This window comes from Pseudoliparis swirei, chromosome 2 (genome assembly GCF_029220125.1).
Source record: "Pseudoliparis swirei isolate HS2019 ecotype Mariana Trench chromosome 2, NWPU_hadal_v1, whole genome shotgun sequence".
NCBI lineage: Eukaryota > Metazoa > Chordata > Actinopteri > Perciformes > Liparidae > Pseudoliparis > Pseudoliparis swirei.
Genome location: NC_079389.1, coordinates 11,296,846 through 11,317,425, shown reverse-complemented (window position 1 = coordinate 11,317,425; position 20,580 = coordinate 11,296,846). Strand labels below are relative to the sequence as shown.

The following is a 20,580-nucleotide window of genomic DNA, read 5'->3' as shown; positions in this document are numbered from 1 at the left end:
TACACTCTCTCTGCTGCTTGATGAAAGCGAGGAGGAAAATAAATTGATATACTCTCTTCAATATAATAACACAGGAGAAAGCAGAACATAAATCTCTTCTGGAGTTTTAAAAATGTGTATCCTGAAACAATACTCATCTGTCCATATTGTTGTGTTGCAATGCATTCTAAAGCAGGCGTCAATCAAATCAAGTGTTCATCTTCCATTGTTAGTCTATAAATTAACTCTCTGTATTCACAAATGTGTTTCTTTCATGTGAAAAAATGCAAATCCATCTTAAAATGGTTAAAAAGCATTATTTAAAAAATGATTTGTCCCTAAGGCCCCTGTGGGTAACACTGTGTCACCTCTCTCGTCTTCTGTGACCGTCAGCACAATAAAATACGTGAAAGCCACTTGCTGCACAATCCTGTGGTGTTGACTCATCCGCGTAGTGCTGATGACCTCACTGTTACACTTTTATTTCCTCTGTCTAACGGACACATCATAAGCAGTGCACACGAATAGAGCGCGAGCGAAAGCTGAGAAGAGTCATCAGTTAAGGTAAAAGTGTGATGAGATCAAAACAGAACCCATTTCAGATGAGCTGCTCCGGGAAACTCTGTCCTATGTGCAGTCATCTGCTGAATCAGTGCTTTCAAAATCACAAATGCAAGACATTTTCTACAAGAAAACATATTTATAATGTGAAAAAAGTAATGAAAACAGTTCACTCCATGATAAACAGTTTATTGACCCAACTAATTTCTATACAGAATAAATAGTGTAAGAGATACAATGCAGGGGCATGAAATCTGAGCAACAACACAAAACGATATTGATCTACATAACAGGATGAAAATCCAAAAGCTCATTTTATGAACGTGATTTCACATTTGATTTGAGCATTTAGCGATTCCATATACAATATATTTTTTTTTAAAATTACAATATAAGTCAAAAATCGCACATGGTAGCCACTCTTTGGAATGATTGATACGTCTTTTCTATGATAAGCGTTCGGTTGTGTTACCAGTCTGATTCTTGGAGAAACAGATATGACACTATAGACGAAATCTAAGTTTGGTTTAGCATAAATCCAACAATAGATATAAAACTAATATATATTAAAAGTACTTTCATTGGACCCAGGCAGAGACGGACGCTTTCATACAGCATTTTCAATATTTCATATTCTGAGACACACAAAGTTGAATGATCCCATGATTGAAGTCAACGAAATCATGTCATGAAAAGAAAAACACGAAGACTTACATGAACTGATATTTGTCAAAAGAGCGACGGCTGATGCTACATTATCCCCCAGTAGTCATGACGACGCCTTCAGAACAGAACTTGTATGCGTCAACACTGAGCAGCCACATGGAAGTAAGTACCTCGCCATAACAACTTAAAACCTGGAAGATAACTGAGGATGAATTGAAAGCCATGATGATAGGACACAAACACTTATGGCAGATATGACACTATTATCTTAGCTTGGTTGAGCATCGATCCAACATTAGATCAAAACATATATACATCACAAGTACTTTAATTGGACCCAGGCAGAGACGGACACTAATACTGCATTTTCAATATATCTGTATTCTGCAACACACAACTAATCATTTCATAAAAAGAAAAACACGGAGCAAGTAACAGCTGATTCAACATTATCAACTATTAGTCATGACGCCTTCATAACTGAGCTTGTGTTTGTGTCAACACGAAGCAGCCACGTGGAAGAAAGTACCTCGCCGTCGCAACTAAAAACATGGGCGTGAGGATGAAAGGACTGAGGATGAATTGAAAGCCATGATGGCTGGGAAACGGGGTTTCTGCACAGTACCAGCTTCACAAACATTAACACATCAGATTCACGTCTTTAAACACAGGATGCACATGATATGAAACGCACACACAGGCACACCGTCACATATGTGGGTGCGTATAAGCACACATGGAACACAGATTCTCTCAAAGCCTGTTGTGACAAGACTTCACAGGCCTCATCGTATTGTACACCCATCACCCAGACAAGGCCCTGCAAGGGAAATGTCTGAGACTCATTTAATGACAGTAAGTAGTCATCATTTTTATGATTTCATCATTAGCTTTATCAAGATATTACCTTATCTTGGTCTTTGTTATTATGTAGTGCGTTGAGAAGCCTGCTGTCACACAGCATCGGGCTTGTACAAATGGGTGTTTTATAACATATTGAATGTAGTGTCAGATGTCCTCGTTAAGAATACAAACGAGCCAATGTTAACTTACTGAGGTTTGTGCATTCAAATCATAAAGACTTCATGATTTGAATAACATCCCTCCAGTGGGAATATACATGTATTTCAACAATGTAAAACATCCCGTTTCACATTCATGATCACACTTTGTTGCCAGCATTCACCCGTCAGAGAGAAGCGTATTTCAGCAACGCAAAGCTTTAAATAGGAAAACTGTAGAGCAGGAACTTATAGTTATACTTCTCTTTGTGCAAAAGGAAAAGAAAAAAAAGTCTATGTCAGCTCTACTGATCCCATGAGACTACTTCATTTGTCAGTCTAAATCGGTAAAGTTTGGCTTTGGGCGGCACCAGAAGAACGGCCTTTTCACTAAACCCAAAAGGGTTCAGTCGGTTGATTTTAGGATAACTCTTAGTTTCCTCCAGTAGGAGATTATTATTATTCATCCTCTGGGGACCAGGATTTTCTGAACCAAATGTCATGGTGGTCCGTTCAATATTTGGACCAACAGAAACAATGGACCAGCAACACATTATGTATCTTATTGTACATACAATTAGTCCTGTAATAACTAATCATTAGCACTTCAACATTGAGATTATCAGGGACAGTCTGTAAGTGTGTCATCTAAACCCACTCAGGGTTTCTTCTCCAGTAGGCGTGGGATGGTCAGTTAGCACACTAACTACTCAGCGATACTGTGTTTGATACAAGATATGGCACGAAAACATCACCATGTGCAACTTCAAGCTTCGGGCACTTAAATGTCTGAGGTAGCAACATTATCTGTGTATACATTATATTTTACATACATACATTCTTATGGTTCTTCCGACCAAAAGTGCAGCTGCTCGGTTCTTCTTTTTTTTTACTGTGTGTGTGTGTGTGTAGGTGTGTGTGTGTATGTGTGTGTGTGTGTGTGTGTGTGTGTAAAGCAGCCACTGACACCCCCTACAAAACTTTGGCACCAAAAACAACCTGAAGTTGCTCCCAGAGGGTGAACAGTGTTTATCTTTCCTGAAGAGGGCAGCCTCGGACTATCAGAGTTTCTCCCAGTTTGCTCTGGTCCTACTAATCTTTGACATCCTTGATGAAAGACAGCTGAGAGACGGTTTTCTTGACCCGCAGAGCAGTGAGTCGAGCAGCAGGGTTGGCATGCCAGCACTCTCTCATCAGTTTGCCCATCACACGCAGCGTCTGGTGTATCAACAAGGAGATAGGAGTAGTTTATGAAGATACGTTTTCTGCATTTCTGCTTAATTATACGGCGATAGTTGCAGCAAAGAGCTCAGGTGGGAAATGTAACCCCAGCAGCTGTAATAGGAAGCTTTGTACACGGTACGGCCGCGGACAGAACATTGTCTTTATTAAATTACTTTTTCTATACAGCAGAAGTTTCAGCTTATTTATTTGAGTAATTGAAATACCAAGACATGTTGTAATGATCCAAAACAATGTGTGGTTACTAACAGTGTACATGTAGTTATCTCTAATGACCAATGCATCACAGTTCAGAGGTAAATGCAGTCGGTTTTGTTCAGTTGAATTCACTGGAAGTAATCTTAACTGCTTAGTAACCATCTATCTGAAACAAGTGTGCAGATGTTTCTTTGACTTTCTATACGCTTGTATCTCAGAAGCAGCTGCTGAACTAAGCTGAGGACTTGCTTTCAGTCACCAGTGGTGTAACATTTGTGAAAATGAGGATGCAGGTGCCGGTAGGGAATTTTGGATTCAAAATTGGTTTAAAGGTGAACTGAACATGTCTACTGCAAGAAAACATCTCTGTCTTAAGAAATCTGATTCATCCTCTCAGCATAAGGCATGTTAAGTTTGTTTTTGTATCTGACTTTAGCAGTTTAATACACACTAGATGAGTTAGTATCATAACTATCTGACATGATTATAGATCAGATGCATCCTTCAGTCTCACCTCACAGCTCTGCCACTGGTTGGGAACGTTGGGTCGGAGTTTCTGCTCACACAGTACCTTCCTCATGTCCTCAATGGTTGGCTCAGAAGGCACAAAGTCAAAGTAAGGCAGCTGGAAATCTTCTTGAAGTCCTGTGAAAAAGTACAGATATAGATTTTGTTTATCGTGCCTTTCCTAACCCACATGATTACACGCGGTGTGCAGCAATCTGAAAAGGACATTAACCACCTTAAATTAGCTTATGAAGAACACATTTTCATTTATGATGGAACAACTGTTATTGGTAGAATTACATCAGTTTCATCAGTGGTGTCTTGTATGTAGCTGACTATTAGTGCCAGTCCAGTCTTGCTAATAATTTTAGCATTGAATATTTCTATATATATCGCTCGAAAATAGGGAGTGTATGCGAGTCATTTAAACTACCTCTAACAGAACACCTGCGGGCCAGTTCCCAGAACACCAGGCCTAGCGAGTAGATATCCGCCCTTTTGAATGACTCAAAGCAGTTCATATTGATTGTCTCATCCAGGATTTCTGGGGCCATGTACCTGCAGAGGACACAATAATTAAGAGATAATGACATTTTAAATGCACCGTGTTCTATATATAAGAAAACAAGCTTAGGTCATCATTGTGAAGAAAAAGAGATTTGAACATGTTGCTTCTTGAGACTTGAAAGACAAATAAATCATCTATAAAAACAACACTCACTGATTATTCATGACAATCCTTTGACAAATATGCATTGAATCGTAATTATTATAACAACGTAATTATTTGAACCTTGCACCGCTTTAACTTTATATACTTTATACTCACTTCTATAGACTTAGCATTTTTTTAAATTGTATTTATTACTTAATTGTTACATTTTCTCAAATGTAATATGTCCTGCTCTACTATTTTATTGTATTGTCTTTATAGTACCCTCGTTTGCTGCTGCTACAAGCAAATCCCCCCTGGGGATGAATAAAGTATATCTGTCTATCTATTCATCTACCCATCTATCTATCTATCTATCTATCTATCTAACCATATATCTATCTATCCATCTAACCATCTATCTATCTATCTACCCATCTATCTATCTATCTATCCATCTACCAATCTATCTATCTATCTATCCATCTAACCATCTATCTACTGTATCTATCTATCTACCCATCTATCTATCTATCTATCTATCTATCTATCTATCCATCTACCAATCTATCTATCTATCTATCCATCTATCCATCTAACTATCTAACCATCTTTCCATTCATCTACCCATCCATCTATTCTTATCAAGTTATTCCAGTGTCGTCCTGTTGCTACTTGGTGTGTGTCCGTTGCGTGTTGTGAGGTAAATCCTACCTCTTGGTTCCCACTCTGTGGTTGGACGGTATGTCCATGGAGTTGCTGCTGGAGTCGTGTTTCACAGCCAAACCCAAATCTGCGATGACCGCTGTGCCGTTCGCCTTCACCAGGACATTTTTGGACTTTAGGTCTCTGTGAGCAATGGCAGGTTTCCCTAAAACCAAGAAGGACACCAACATGGTTTTAATTTAGGCCATAATTGCCAATATTTTTGACATTTTAGAGAATAAATAAGAAATAAATAAATCTAAAAAATCAAAAATAATCTTTAATCGCAGGTCTGAATAACATTCCGATTCATCAATTGACAGACAGTTTTGAGAAATCACAGGCTCATCATTAACTTGTGAAATATGGGTTCAGACAATTGTTTTGTATATGAAGGTTTTACTGCGCACACAAGTGTTGTAGTTAGGATAGAGTACCTCCTTACCCTGTGTTCCAATGAGTTCCATGTGGAGATGTGCTAGTCCACTTGCTATGGACAGAGCGAGGACGATCATGCCTTCCAGAGGGACTGTGTACCTGTTCAGGTAGTCATAAAGGGAGCCATGCTCGTGGTACTCTGACACCAACCAGAGCTGGGTCCACGAGCCATTATCTGCAAGAATACAGTCACATGTTGGCACATTTATCTCATAAATATCATGTGAACTTGATTCTTTTTGGTCTGTGTATCTGATTTTGATGCCTTTGTTGTCTGCAGCAATGAAGCCCAAGATGTTCTCATGTCTGAGCATGATTGTCTGATAAATTTCTGCTTCACGAAACCACGACCTCTCGTCTCTGGAGGAGAAAATCTTCACCGCCACATCCTCTCCTCGCCACTTTCCCCGCCACACCTCCCCAAACCGACCCTTCCCAATAGACTCCTGCAGGACAATGGTCTGAGCTATCGTCCGCTGGACCAGCAAAGGCAGACCTGCAACACACCAGCAAGACTGTTAGCTGATATTGATAAAACAATAATATTTCACTGGCTTTACATGCATCCACGTCTTGTTGAGCTGAACCCAGAATGCGCCATAAGCTAAGTCGCTCTTACCTGATCCGGAGCCTGAGGTGCTCATGTCATAGATCAGATCTTTGAGACATTTGTCATGTGACATTAGCATCTGGTCCTCCAAAGGCTCCTCTGGGTCCTGCTTGTGCGCTCTGGTGTAAACACAGCGGTGGCTCTGCACAACGAACACACTCAGCAGGATCCCCACACACAACAGGCAGGAGGGCACCAGGATCACGGCAGCGAGCTGCAGCTTGCTCCAGGCGGGTTCTTCCAAAGGCCTCTCTGATGACACAAACACACATACAACATGTTACAGTTTTTCTCCATTGCTTTGGCTCAATTCTTGAAACAGAAATTACATTCTCAAAGATCTTAGTGCATTTGGTAAAATAGCATATATGGTTCAGCACAACTACATAGATCCCCTTCAAAAGGTCATATCTCACCCAAAACAGTTAACTCAAGCTTCAAACCCAAATCATTTTCTCATAAAAATAGTCAGTGCCCCCAAAATGAAAACTTCCTTCTCGATTGCTGTGGCTCATCTCTCTCGAAAAAAAAGGACATTCTCAAAGCTTTAAATACATTTGCCAAAATAACCTAGATGGTTTAGCAAAACACTATGGCACACCTGCAAAAGGTCATATCTCTCCCAAAACACACAACTCATCAGTCAAAACTCATTCCTTTTCTCATACAAATAGTCAGTGCCCCCAAAATAAAAAGTCCCTTCGTCATTGTTTAAACACTGCAGGTCAAAATGTTTAGATGTTTTGTCAGTATGGCAGTGGACCATAGAAATATCCCTCATGTGCACATTTCAATCTTGGCTTCGTCCTTTGACACTGAATGGTTACTGTAGGAGATGTTTTCTTTCCAGAATACTATGTGTATCAAACAGAAAAAAGATTCATTCAAGAGGAGCCAACAAGGTTTCCCATCACATACTGTATTGCACTTATACTGCCATGGAAATTCTTACAGTAATTGCAAAACAGAAACAGAAAATGTGTACAGCAAAAAATAGTGTCAAACAAAAAGCACATAAAAAATAAAATAAAGTATAGCCTACACGACTGGAACAAAACATACAGTAGGAAAGTAAAGCAAAGCTGGAGTTCAAAGCTGGAGTTCATCCTCACTCTCCTGCTCAACATCGCATCTGATGTTCTCCCTTGCGATGCAACGGGGGAAGAATCGCCCTGCATGCCGCAACCATCCCCTGCACTGATCTGCCGTGACATCGGCACAAGCAGCATCCATTGCCTGGAGAAGGGACCTCTGGTTTAGAGCCCGATGCTCATACACCCTCCACCACCACGCACCCTTGCTCCTCTTCCTCTTCTTCTTCCTCCTCTTCCTCGAACAGGCAGTTGCACTTGTTCGTTTACCTGGCCAGGTGCTTCCATGTTCATACTGTAAACTGTACTGAACTTTGTCACGCCCTAGATATTTGATGGAAGCATTTATCCTCCTGGATAGCACCTGTCAGCTAACTAAAATTACTGTGTGATTGGTGATCGGATGTGAGAAAATCCCCCTTGATTAGTAAAGTTCTAGTTGAACCTGAAAATGAAGCCGATGATCCAAGAGATCCATATTACAGGATATACCATAATGTTTTTCTTGGTATTATGTGCCTGAACGATTTTGACAGAGGAGTGAACTATTGTGCAGGTGATGATGTAAACAAGGAAATTATGCCAAGATGTTTTGCAGAGAACAACCACTTGACTGAGAAGCAACAGTCAGTTTAGACCAGCCAGATGTATTCAATTGGTAATTGGGCTAACTGAAGGCAATTGTACCTAACCATTTGCACAGATGTGCTAAATCATTTGAAATGTGTGCAAGCTGTAGGCAATTGTACTCGTCATTTGCAAGGAGTTTCTAAAACAATTGCAATTTGATGAAAGGAATGAGAAATTCAAATCTGTTGTGAACAAGTGCCCAGTGGTTTGGAGGTTTGCACGAGTTGTTTTGAGAATGTCATTTCTGTTTCAAGAATTGAGCCAAAGCAATGGAGAAAAACTGTAATGTAGCCAACAGTTACCATGTAGTTGGTCTCTACACCAAACCTTTAGGACCAAGACTCAGGAGAATGAGTGGGAATTTACAATTGAGCTCCTTGTGACTGTTGCCCGGTGTCGCTCGGGGGTTTGAGTCCTTCTGATGGAGGCTCATCCCATGGACGGTGTGGGCATTATTGATAATTGTTCAACAGTGTGGCCTGAAATCATCATCTCAAGCAAACAATGTATCATCCCTGGTGAATGAGTGGGTTATGCTTAAATATGCTGATTTCTTAAAAACAATTTTCTGACCTTAAAACTAGCACAGTTAAATTGAGCCATCACTCTGCTGACAATCTAAATTGTAGATTAGGCAGACGCAAAGTTTTGTCTACCAAAAAATGCTTTTTCCAAAAAACAAAACTAATGTCATCACTGCCCATAAATGTAATTTATCAAAAGTAATGATACAGAGGCAGAAGCTTTTAAAAAATGTTCTCCAAAAAGTGCCAACATTGCCATTTTTTTTTTGGGGTTGTTTATTTGAAATAAGTAACTGATCCACAACAGGTGCACTAGGAGAATACATTGTTGGTTTCGCAAAACACAGTAAGCTGACATTGTCATCTCTGACCTTCCTTCTGTCTGTGGGTGGACAGAGGATCCTGGATACAAACTAAAATAGCAGAGCTGGTGGGCGCTGGGACAATATGAGATTGAAAGGCATGCTGACAACATGATGCACAGTGAACACCGCATTGTAGCATATCAGTACAATGACATCATAGGCCAGAGGAAATAAAAATAATAACTTTGGCTACCAACTTGATTTAGCCAACTTTTGGTCCTATTTTAACTTCAGGAGTTATTGCAGGAACTAATAACTCTTTCAAAATACAGTTTCCACATAAACAATGCAGCCTTGAGAAACCCAAACCGTATCCATGTTTCACCAGCCTTTTCATCTTCTCAAATCCCAGAAGCATGAAATGTCCAGGAGTGCCTCAAACGTGCAACATCTGCAGATGGCCCAATGTGCAAAGCAACACGTTGTGGACTAAACCACAGTTTCCTAAGATGTCTTTGGCCTTTTACCTAAAAACATGTCATGTGCAGTAACTACATCATGCCTGTAGCTCAGCAGACATGGTGCAGAACACTTTACTCTCCTCTGGCCAAGAGGAAAAAGACCTTCTTCAAACTGTTTATTGGTGACTGCATGGGTCAAAGGAAGTAATCTACTGAATTTACCTCAAATTATTTTGATTATTATTCCCTTCCCTTTAGTTTATCTCTGTCTTCATTTTTTGGGGGGTGTCGTGAATTAAAAACGGAACATTGTATTTTCAGAGAGTACTTATTGTCACTTATTTTTAAAGAAGTAGAAAGAGGAAAACTAGTCTTTGAAAACCAGACTATATACAGTATATATATATATATCTTGATTAATAATTAATCGGCAACAGTTTTAATAATCAATTCATTGCTTTCAATGTGATCGTTTGCTTTTTATTGTCATCTTGTATGTTATACTAACAATATCTTGAGGTTTTGGACTGATGGCTGAACAAAATAAGACATCTAACGACCTAACCATTTAATTTATTGACAAAGAATAATTGTTAGTTTAATTAATACGTAAAATAGATGGCCATATTAGTGTACTCATGAGCACAAAAAATAATGCTAACTTAATAGGTGATGATATGATGCATTTAGATTGTTGTAAAGATGACCTGATCAATATTCTCATGTGAATAATGGATCAAATCTTTCAGCTTGTTGTTTTGGTCCACCTTTGGTTGGACTAACTACAACAAGGGGACAACACCGACACTGATGTTGCTCTGTGATGAACATGTTAACCATTTCAACTTCACAAGGGTATAACATGTAAAAGAAAAGTGTGTGTTTGTGAAGTCATGTCCCTAACTGGACAAAACATGATGAATCCAGTTTTCACAAATCGGATTTATATTCTTTTTTAATGATCCCATTTTCATAAAATTGCCTCAAACGCATGTTACACATAAACCAAAAGAAACACAATGCATTAAACATGAACCTATTGATTGCAGCAGAAAGAACCCCATGAACCCTGATGCTAAATGTCACTCTCGGCATCCTGTTTTCCACTGAATTGTTTATCGACAGGTAAAAGTAATCCTCCTCTGCTTGAAAGCCAACGTCCACCCGGCAGACCCACGATAGGCTTTTAACATGCAGTACATGCTTGAAAAAGTATTTATTTATATATAATTCAGTGGAGGGAGGGGGAGGATCATTGAATGGCGTCTCATTGCCTCTGACCGATGTGTTACTTCACAGGATATAGTAGGATCAGCATCCACCTTGTCTAGCTGGGGCCAGAATGAGTGGGAAATCCCACCCTGATTGGGGTGATGTTGCTGTTGAATTACTCCTGTATCTACTGAGCAATTTGACATTGTCTGTCTGAGGGTATAATCATTTTTTGGAGTCTTTGAGTATTTACATTTTTTATTTTAATGATCCATTCCATAGCCTCTGTACCTGGGTGCAGGTGCAGAGTCTCATTGTTGCAGAAATCAATGAAGCAGCAGTTCCTCTTTGAGACATTTGGGGAGCTGTAGCAGAAGACCTGGCCCTTCATCTCAGAGGGCGACATGCACGACTTGTCCGTTTCCTCCTTCCCATCAATTAGCATCACAGAGTTCCAGCAGGCTCCATCTGCGGTCGTCTCACAGGTGTGGTTGGCGCAAAGCTGGCAGACACACCTTAGACCTAAAAACAAATGACATCATTAGAGATGGTTATTCTCTCCACAGACATTGATGAAATGGCTGGGGAGGAAAGACAGTATAATTCAAAGTCATAGCAAGTGTTTTTATTACTCTTTAGAAGCTCCTGTTATGCGAGCAGGTACATGCTCTTAAATGGCTGGAAGTGGAGGAACCAACGTAATGCCTCTTAGTTTAACACCCAGATAATCTTGTGTTCCTCTTGGAGCTGCTGTCATGTTTTGTCTGATAAGACTGGGAGTGATTGATAAGCAAGCTTGCACTGCCTGCTGACTGGAAAAACTAGAAATAAACTGTAATTATATTATACAATATTAAATTAAACCAATTTGAATGCATGCATTATTTCTAGGGCTGTCAATCGATTTAAAAAAATTAACTAATTAATCGCACATTTTGAAATTGCGATTAATTAATCGCGATTAATCGCGATTAATCGCAATTAAAAGTTCAAAGTTAAAAGTTCATTCTTTTTAAAGACAAAACTTCACACAGAGCTGTGTTTTCAAAGAGGCTCCTACATATAAAGTGCCAGCGAGGTATTTAATATCGTGGATGATAAATTGTTTCTTCAGTGAAACATCAGATTAGTAAAAAATATATATATATATTGAGACCCCATTGGTCCTGTCATCTTTAACATTGAACACAGCAGAACCAGTGGCCTTGGTAACTGACTGACATTCACATATGTCACGTTAACCCTCTGGAGGCTGGGCTCATTTTATACATTTTACAAACAAACAAAAATTCACCGTTTAACCCTTGTGTTGCCTTCGGATCATTTTGACCCGAATCAATATTACACCCTCCTGCCGCCTTCGGGTTAATTTGACCCCATTCAATGTTTAATGTCGGTGTTCTTTCGGTAGTCAACAAACAAACATAAAGTGCCTCACACTTAAACTTGGAAAACAATATTAATTCTAATAATTTTCTGGAGGTTTTAATTGCTGGCGTCAAATTGAACCCAAAGGGTAAAATATGTAAGTAAATATAAAGGTAACAGGAGGGTGAAACATTGAATCGGGTCAAAATGACCCAAAGGCGGGGGGAGGGTTAAATATTTAATCGGGTCATAATGACCCGAAGGCAACACAAGGGTTAAAAGTGTTTCCCTTCTTTTAAAGACAAAACTTCACACAGAGCTGTGTTTTCAAAGAGGCTCCTACATATACAGTGCCAGCGAGGTATTTAATATCGTGGATGATAAATTGTTTCTTCAGTGAAACATCAGATTAGTAAAAAAAAAAGTATATTGAGACCCCATTGGTCCTGTCATCTTTAACATTGAACAGCAGCAGAACCAGTGGCCTTGGTAACTGACTGACATTCAAATATGTCACGTTAACCCTCTGGAGGTTGGGGGCATTTTATACATTTTACAAAATAAATTAAATTCACCGTTTAAAGTCTTTTGCATGTGACACACCCCACGTGTTATACATCAAACATTCCAGAACAATCTCAGCTCTGAAATGAGCCTCATTGTCCTCGCGCCGTGTCCTCTGGTTGTCTGACTGACAGGCTGCTAAATGAGCCTAACCTGTGAGGTGGGAGGTCCTTTGTGATTTACTGAGTGTTCATTGGTTTGACCAATCACGTTGAAGGTTTCGTGTGTCGCGTTCTTTCCGCGCCGCGTCACCCGACACGTCGCCCCTTCGTTCCTCTGTGTATCAGAGGGGGAGACGGGAGGAAGGAGGAGCAGGAGGAAACCCGACTGATTCATCCACGAGTTAAACTGATTTCTGATGATTGTTTTAAAAACGGAAACAGTGTCAAACCGTACTGCCGCGGTTTAAAAAAAAAAAAAAAAAAATGCCTTAATTGCGTTAAAATATTTTAGTGCGTTAACGCGGCCAAATTAATCGCATAGATTAACGCGTTAACGCTGACAGCCCTAATTATTTCAATAATAATAATCATTAAAAAAAAGTGTTTAAGGAAATGTCTCCATGGTGTCCAATTATAAATCAAATTATTAACTTTTTTAAATGTTTATCATAAAATGTCTGCCAGTATTTCATTTTTAATCATTTGTATACTATAATTGTCTTTCAGTTCCACATAATCTGTATTTGTCATGTATCAACACACGTGAGAAGTGTTTGGATTAAACAATACACAACAAACATAACAAAATATATTGCTGATGATTTTTTTTTAAATAGAGCCAGTCTCCTTAGCTCGGGATCATCCGTGCTGTTTATGGTTCACAAGGAAGCAAAGTCAAAAATCAAAAACTCTTTTATTCATCCTGAACTTGGAAAATAATATAATATACTTCCCCGCATACTAATACTAACCCCTAATTCTACACGAAGAGTGTTGTTGTTGTTTTTACACATCTAGAAGTGGCCTTTTTTACTTCTGAAGGGCTGGAAATAGAGCGATTTAAGCATGTATACTACTGCATGTATTGTAACGCTCATTCCAATAAGGGAAAGAAGCAATCAATATTTCCCAAGGGTTTACAGATAAGAACAGAAACTAAACGACACACATTTCACAACTGCAGATGGTGGTCAAAGTTCAAGTGACTCCTACTTGAGTTACTGTAGTTACTGTACTTGAATTTATATGCAATAAGATTTGTCTTTTTATGTTTTCTTTTAGTTTTTAATGAGATCTGGAGATGTTTAGTCCTTCTCTCGTTGCTTCATGACTCAGTCAGGAAGACATGTTGTTCATGGATATCCTGCTTAAATGAAGTCTACAGATGTGTGTGTCATCAATGTAGCAATCATGAAATATGTTTAATAAAACGCTAATTATAAAAAAAGAGAACAGCATGGGTTTAAGGATTGACCGCACATTACCAGTATGTGTTGAATGGCACCAAGATGGTGTAGTATTGTTTAAAAAAACTGTGCAATATTTATTATAGTGAACAGGATGAATTCATCATCATTTCTGGTCTTTTAATTGATTGAGATTTCAAAAAAATCGAAGGATATACAAACTAATAATCGAAAAGTGTTTTTTAAGGCTCCTCCAGCAGACGTGTTCTTTAACAGTCTCCTTGTGAATCGCTTAGCAACAAACTAACTCAAGGACGAGGGTGATGAGTACTCGGACTCTGACACTATGGGTTAACAAGATTCTGTTTTAGGCAGATGAAAACTGAGCATTGATGTGGATTGGTTTAATGGCCTCTTTAATCACGTATGGTGAAAGGGAAGTAATTAAAAAATGTTAAAAACACACAGCCCGGGTTTAAACCTGCCGTCTGGCCCTTCTGTGTGGAGTTTTCATGTTCTCCCACATAAGGGTTTTTCCTCCAACAGTCCAAAGACATGCAGGATAGTTAAGTTTAGTGTGTGAGTGGTATCTCCATGCGTATGTGAGTGGTATCTCCAGGCGTGATAGCCTGTTGACCTATCCAGAATATACCGTGGCTTTGTTCAATGCCAGCTGTGATCGGCTCCAACCCACCTCCACCACCCTGAATAGGATAAGCGGTAACGACAATGGATGGACGGATGACTGGTTTTGGGGAAGGGCTGCCATAAACACCAAACTGTGTTCAGTTTGCAAAACAGATGGGGAGAACAGTGGTGTGCTAGCAATCAACACTATCACAAATTGTACTGGTGTCTTCAAAAAATGCTGAAACAAAAATCCACACCAAAGACCACCAAAAGAAAAGCAACTGTCTTTTTTAACATAGTGCATCAAATCAACTTAACAGGAGTTGAATTTTTTTTTAATACTATGAACATTATATTTTAGTCTGGTTGTTGCTCAATAACTTGAATTCCATTTACATCAGGCCATAGATATTTAGTCACACCTGATCTACTGTAACATTTTCCATAAATCAGACACCCGAATGAGACTTCCTGTTGATAAAGGATTCTATAGTGTTGTACTGCATCGTTTTAGTGAATAATCTACTCAAAACAAAACAAACAGCAGGAAATCCACCAGAAACCAATACAAGAAAATGAATTGGAAGACCTACAGAACTGTTAAACAAACTGTTATGACATTGCTTTGAGGATGTGATGAATCCAATCTGTTTTTGAATTTGGGGTTTGAAACGGTTAATTCCCAAAGGTGTGAATGCCTTGTTTTCTGCATTGTGGAGTGGGGTTTTGTGGATGAAGCAGTTATCGTTGGAAATATTTCATCACAAAAAGTGTAATCCATCAGTAACTTTGAGGAGACTTATTATTTAAAATCAAACATTCTGCACATTTCCACACATCCAGGAATGTGTGCATGTTTCCTATTATTTTTCCAAGAACTCCTCACAGGTTTGAATAGTTTTGCAGCTCTCCTCAATCTGGGTGGAGATATGATTTATTACCTATGTGAACAAAGGTGATATAAAGCATTTACTCCTCAACTTGTTTTCTTAACTTAAATATGTGTCTGTCAGTTCTTCTCGGAGATGCTCAATAATGTAGGCATGAGTAGGGGAGAGTTATTGAGAAACTGCTCTTAATTCAACAGATGTTAATTTCATTTCTAAGTTTTAAAAGTACTTGAAGAACCGTTTTACCACAGAAGCCGTCAGCGAGAATTGATAGTAATGAAGGATACCACTCAAGTGCAAGAAATTACTCCTCATATCCTTCTTCTTTTTTTGTGAGACCTGGAATGAGGGCATCTTAGAGAAAAAAGCACTCGGTTGATTAGCTGAATTTGTGTGTTTGATTATATCAGGATATAAGTGTGGACTTACTAAAATGGAATAACTATCATTTACTGAGTATAAAACCTGAAATACCAGTTAACTGACACAGCCGTACAAACATTGCCCTTACACAATTGACCCACCACTCCGTTGCCCCATTAAAAACATACAACACTAGCTCCCATGCACCTTCTGTCAAACAAGAACACCTTTCACTTATTTTTAAAGTGTGTGTCAGTCTTCTATTCTAAGCCAAACACAAAGAAGAGGGAGCGTCACACTGCAACCATCGCTGCCTCAGACAGAATAGCTTTAAGTCACACCAGGAAAATCCCAGACAGCAGGAGGTATCCAGTAAGTCAGGTATAGCATGGAAATGGGTGAGACATTGATTTGATGTATTTTACAACATAACATGCAACGTAACAGCCTGCGGACCACCACGTGAACGATTCAATCTTGCTGAAATTAAGGATTATTCTCGTTAATCATCTGGTCTATCAATTCTATGAAATGTGATGGATGAATTATGCAGATCACAACCTGCCATTTTAATTTTGAATTGTTTTTCCAATTTCCAATCAATATGACAAGAATAATCTGCAAATCCTCACATTGGTGAGGAACCAGAGAATGCTTGGTATTTTTTTTATCTAATGCTTCAACTACAGTATAACATTTTGGCAAAGAAATTGTAATAGTTCAATTATAAAACAAAAAAATGCAATTTTTGATATAGGAGGGCCTCTAGAAAAATTCTAAATATGATGTGCAAAAGAAACAATGTCCTTCTGAATAAAACACATCACATTTTAAGTTTAGCCCAAAACAATGACAGCATAATACTGGCTGGGAAATAGCAATTAAGAAAGAAATCTGACAGTATTCTATAGTTTTCTTTAACTGACAGGCAACCATTTAGGACAGCACATGGTCTGTTAACACTTACTGTACCGCATGGAAGAACAAGTAGATTTTGATTTCTTTTTAAATATTATTTCCTTTTTAAATAATTGCCATTTTAAAAGGTGTATTAGGAACATAAATTAGGCCTAATAAAAAAAAAAAGAGGTTCTGTAATCAACGGCGAGTGTAATGGTATAAAATAATGTGTTATAAATAAAGTTAAATGAACTTAATTCATGGTGCATGGTTTAGTTGATATAGCAGCATAGTTTACGGGCGAATTAAAAAGTCAACTGAATTCCTTAGTTAGCAAAACATGTAAATGGCAGGCAGTTTGATAACTCACATACAACCTTTTTTTTAAAAGTGATTGACTAAATGAATGCGTTTGATCAAGCTAATGAAAACTGAGTGCGACCCTGTCAGCTGCCGTACCTGCAGTCAGCTGGGCGACGGACAGGAAGATCAACGCCGCTCGAAAGCTCCGCTTCCCGGGACGCATCATGGCGGGAGCGGCATCTGCTCGGTCCCCACGCACCGTTCCCACCGCGACCCTACAGAAACACGCGCTTCATTGCGGTGGAGTCGGCAGGCTGTGCCTCGCTGAGTAACCGCGGGGGAGGGCACTGTGCACCGCAGAGAGGCTCGCTCGGCCCCTGTTGACGACGATTTAAGAGGATTAACGCTGCAGACCTCAGATAAAGACGTGGGAATGAGAGCCAGAGAGAAAGTGTGTTGCACATCCTTCCAACTGCTGCAGGTCCAGTGGAACACCGCCTCCTGTCTGCATGTTTAATACACACACAATTCAAGAAGGTGTCAGCTCTCTGGTATTTATCAAATGCTTACTGGTTGGAGGTGTGCTGATGTGTCTGTAACCCCTGTGAGATGTCTCCTGTTCAATGAATCTCCCTGGAGCTGGGCAGGCTGGTAGCAACGGTTTATTCTGCATTCATACAAAAGGGACAGAGTACGTAGTCAGCGTCGGTGGGCAACGGCGCGTGCTCCGTTCTCTTGGGGAATCCCGAGTCACTCTCGTTACCCATTTAAATACAGTCACATAATATACAAAACTGAACAAAACAAAAAGTGATCGTATAGTGGATTTACACTGTCTTTCTTAACTAATTAATTATTCATATTTACAATTCAATAACAAAGTAATAATAACAACTCACTCATTAATAACACACTCATAAGAACAACACACTGTAACATACCTGCATTTATACAAAAGGGACAGAGTACGTAGTCAGCGTCGGTGGGCAACGGCGCGTGCTCCGCTCTAGAGACGGAGCCACGTTCGTGTTAGCTAGGTTAGCTACGATTAACATTTATGACTGGCGACGAAACATATGCAGGGCTCTCAAGTCTCACGCATTGAGCGTGAGACTCACGCATTTCGTTCTTATCTCACGCACTCCCGCCACACATCGAATTCCTCACGCTGAAAAAACCTCTCGGCTATTTAATGCTTGAATGCAGGGGTGCTCAATACGCCGATCGATTGTTCCGCTGCAGAGCTCCGACGCCGGTCTGCGCGCATTGGGATGGAGCAAAAAAATAGAGAGAGGGCGAGTGCAATCACTGGCACCGACAACTCACTGGCAACTCACTGGCACCTCACTGGCACCTCACTGGCAACTCACTGGCACCTCACTGGCAACTCACTGGCACCTCACTGGCAAGTCTGTGTGCCACAGACTGCATAGATAATGTATTTTTTTAGACTTACTTAAAATATGCAATACGATATTGCTGTACAATACTGCTGTACTATATTGAATATTGTTTTGCTACTACTACGTTCACCGTAATATATAACACTTATATACCATGATATGTATAATGTACCGCCTTTCTTTAATAATAAAAATATATAATTATTTTTTACCATGTCATACTGTTATACCTCCATGAAATTCTCCTTTGAGGAGATGCCACTGTTAGTCTAAAGTTTAAGCACTGGCACTCAGTGACACTTGCGGCACTTGCCATCAGTTGCCAGCAGTTGCCAGCAGTTGCCAGCAGATGCCACTACTAGTCAAAAGTGCCACTACTGGTTAAAAGTGCCACTACTGGTTAAAAGTGCCACTACTAGTCAAAAGTGCCAGCAGGCGGAGGGTCGGCCGAGTCTGCGACGATTTAGTGACAAGCTTCACTGAAGTGCCCGGACAGCGGAAGAAATCACTTTCATGATCACAAAATGGAGGAGCTGCGGTTTAGCTAGATAGATAGATAGCTAAAATAGCTAGATACACAGATGGATGTGTGTATATATATATAAAAGACACTAATTAATATATATATATATATTATTAGTGTCTTTGTAGACACTACTGACAATATGCAATAAGATAGTGCTGTACATTACTGCTGTACTATATTTAATATTGTTTTGCTACTACTACGTTTCACCGTAATCTATTACACTTATATACCATGATATTGTAACGTCTCGGACGTTATGGCACTGATGACACGGAGACGGGACGACGTTATTAATCCTCCCTTTATTGGGCATCCACCAACACATACAGCGTGTTCCTCTCAGCTTAGCAGGTCGAAAGTCAACAACAACGGTTCCGTCAACCACCCTTAAGTCCCGTTTTCCGACAGGTTAACGCCGCCTGGCCTCTACTCCGCCAATCAGAGGCAGGCGCCCTCGCGCAGCATGCACGGTGCCACACTTTGATTGACAGCCACTTCACAGGGTCGCGACAATATATTACAAGTGAAACGTAGTAGAAGCAAAACAATATTAAATATAGTACAGCAGTAATGTACAGCACTATCGCATATTGTAAGTAAGTGTCTACAAAAAGACACTATATATATATATATATCCATCTGTGTATCTAGCTATTTTAGCTATCTATCTATCTATCTATCTATCTATCTATCTAGCTAAACCGCAGCTCCTCCATTCTGTGATCATGAAAGTGATTTCTTCCGCTGTCCGGGCACTTCAGTGAAGCTTGTCACTAAATCGTCGCAGACTCGTCACTGCGGCCGACCCTCCGTCTGCTGGCACTTTTTGACTAGTAGTGGCACTTTTTAACTAGTAGTGGCACTTTTTAACTAGTAGTGGCACTTTTTGACTAGTAGTGGCATCTGCTGGCAACTGCTGGCAACTGCTGGCAACTGATGGCAAGTGCCGGCAAGTGTCACTGAGTGCCAGTGCTTAAACTTTAGACTAACAGTGGCATCTCCTCAAAGGAGAATTTCATGGAGGTATAACAGTATGACATGGTAAAAAAAATAATTATATATTTTTATTATTAAAGAAAGGCGGGTACATTATACATATCATGGTATATAAGTGTTATATATTACGAAGTGAAACGTAGTAGTAGCAAAACAATATTCAATATAGTACAGCAGTATTGTACAGCAATATCGTATTGCATATTTTAAGTAAGTCTAAAAAAATACATTATCTATGCAAGTCTGTGGCACTTGCCACAGACTTGCCATTGAGGTGCCAGTGAGGTGCCAGTGAGTTGCCAGTGAGGTGCCAGTGAGGTGCCAGTGAGGTGCCAGTGAGGTGCCACTGAGGTGCCAGTGAGTTGCCAGTGAGGTGCCAGTGAGGTGCCAGTGAGTTGTCGCTGAGTACTGGCACCGAGCGGCACTTGCCACAGACTTGCCACTGAGGTGCCACTGAGTGCCAGCGTCGCTAGGGGGATCTCGCCCCTACTGAAAAAATAGTCA

At 39.8% G+C, this 20,580-nt stretch overlaps 1 protein-coding gene across 2 annotated transcripts; it reads right to left on the bottom strand.

The window, feature by feature from the left end:
- Window positions 1–713: 713 nt before the first annotated feature.
- Window positions 714–17,590, bottom strand: LOC130204493 (activin receptor type-1C). Of its 2 annotated transcripts, XM_056431269.1 has the most exons (9): window positions 17,305–17,590; window positions 11,074–11,304; window positions 6,569–6,811; window positions 6,215–6,445; window positions 5,957–6,124; window positions 5,521–5,677; window positions 4,588–4,712; window positions 4,162–4,292; window positions 714–3,425 (listed from the first exon to the last, which is right to left on the bottom strand). In XM_056431269.1, exons 1-9 carry the CDS (start codon window positions 17,372–17,374, stop codon window positions 3,300–3,302), a joined length of 1,482 nt encoding a protein of 493 aa, XP_056287244.1. In that variant the 5' UTR covers window positions 17,375–17,590; the 3' UTR covers window positions 714–3,299. The 2 variants fall into 2 exon arrangements, with proteins under 2 accessions (XP_056287244.1, XP_056287236.1); XM_056431261.1 differs by having other exon boundaries at window positions 5,957–6,445; window positions 17,305–17,589.
- Between the last annotated feature and the right edge of the window lie 2,990 nt (window positions 17,591–20,580).

Excerpts from the sequence above, each read along its gene's own strand:
- LOC130204493 (XM_056431261.1), bottom strand. The coding sequence starts at position 17,374 with ATGATGCGTCCCGGGAAGCGGAGCTTTCGAGCGGCGTTGATCTTCCTG. Across the intron at positions 11,305-17,304 it reads CGTCGCCCAGCTGACTGCAG|GTCTAAGGTGTGTCTGCCAG; the intron begins GTACGGCAGCTG and ends ATTTGTTTTTAG. Across the intron at positions 3,426-4,161 it reads ACCAGTGGCAGAGCTGTGAG|ACGCTGCGTGTGATGGGCAA; the intron begins GTGAGACTGAAG and ends TTGATACACCAG.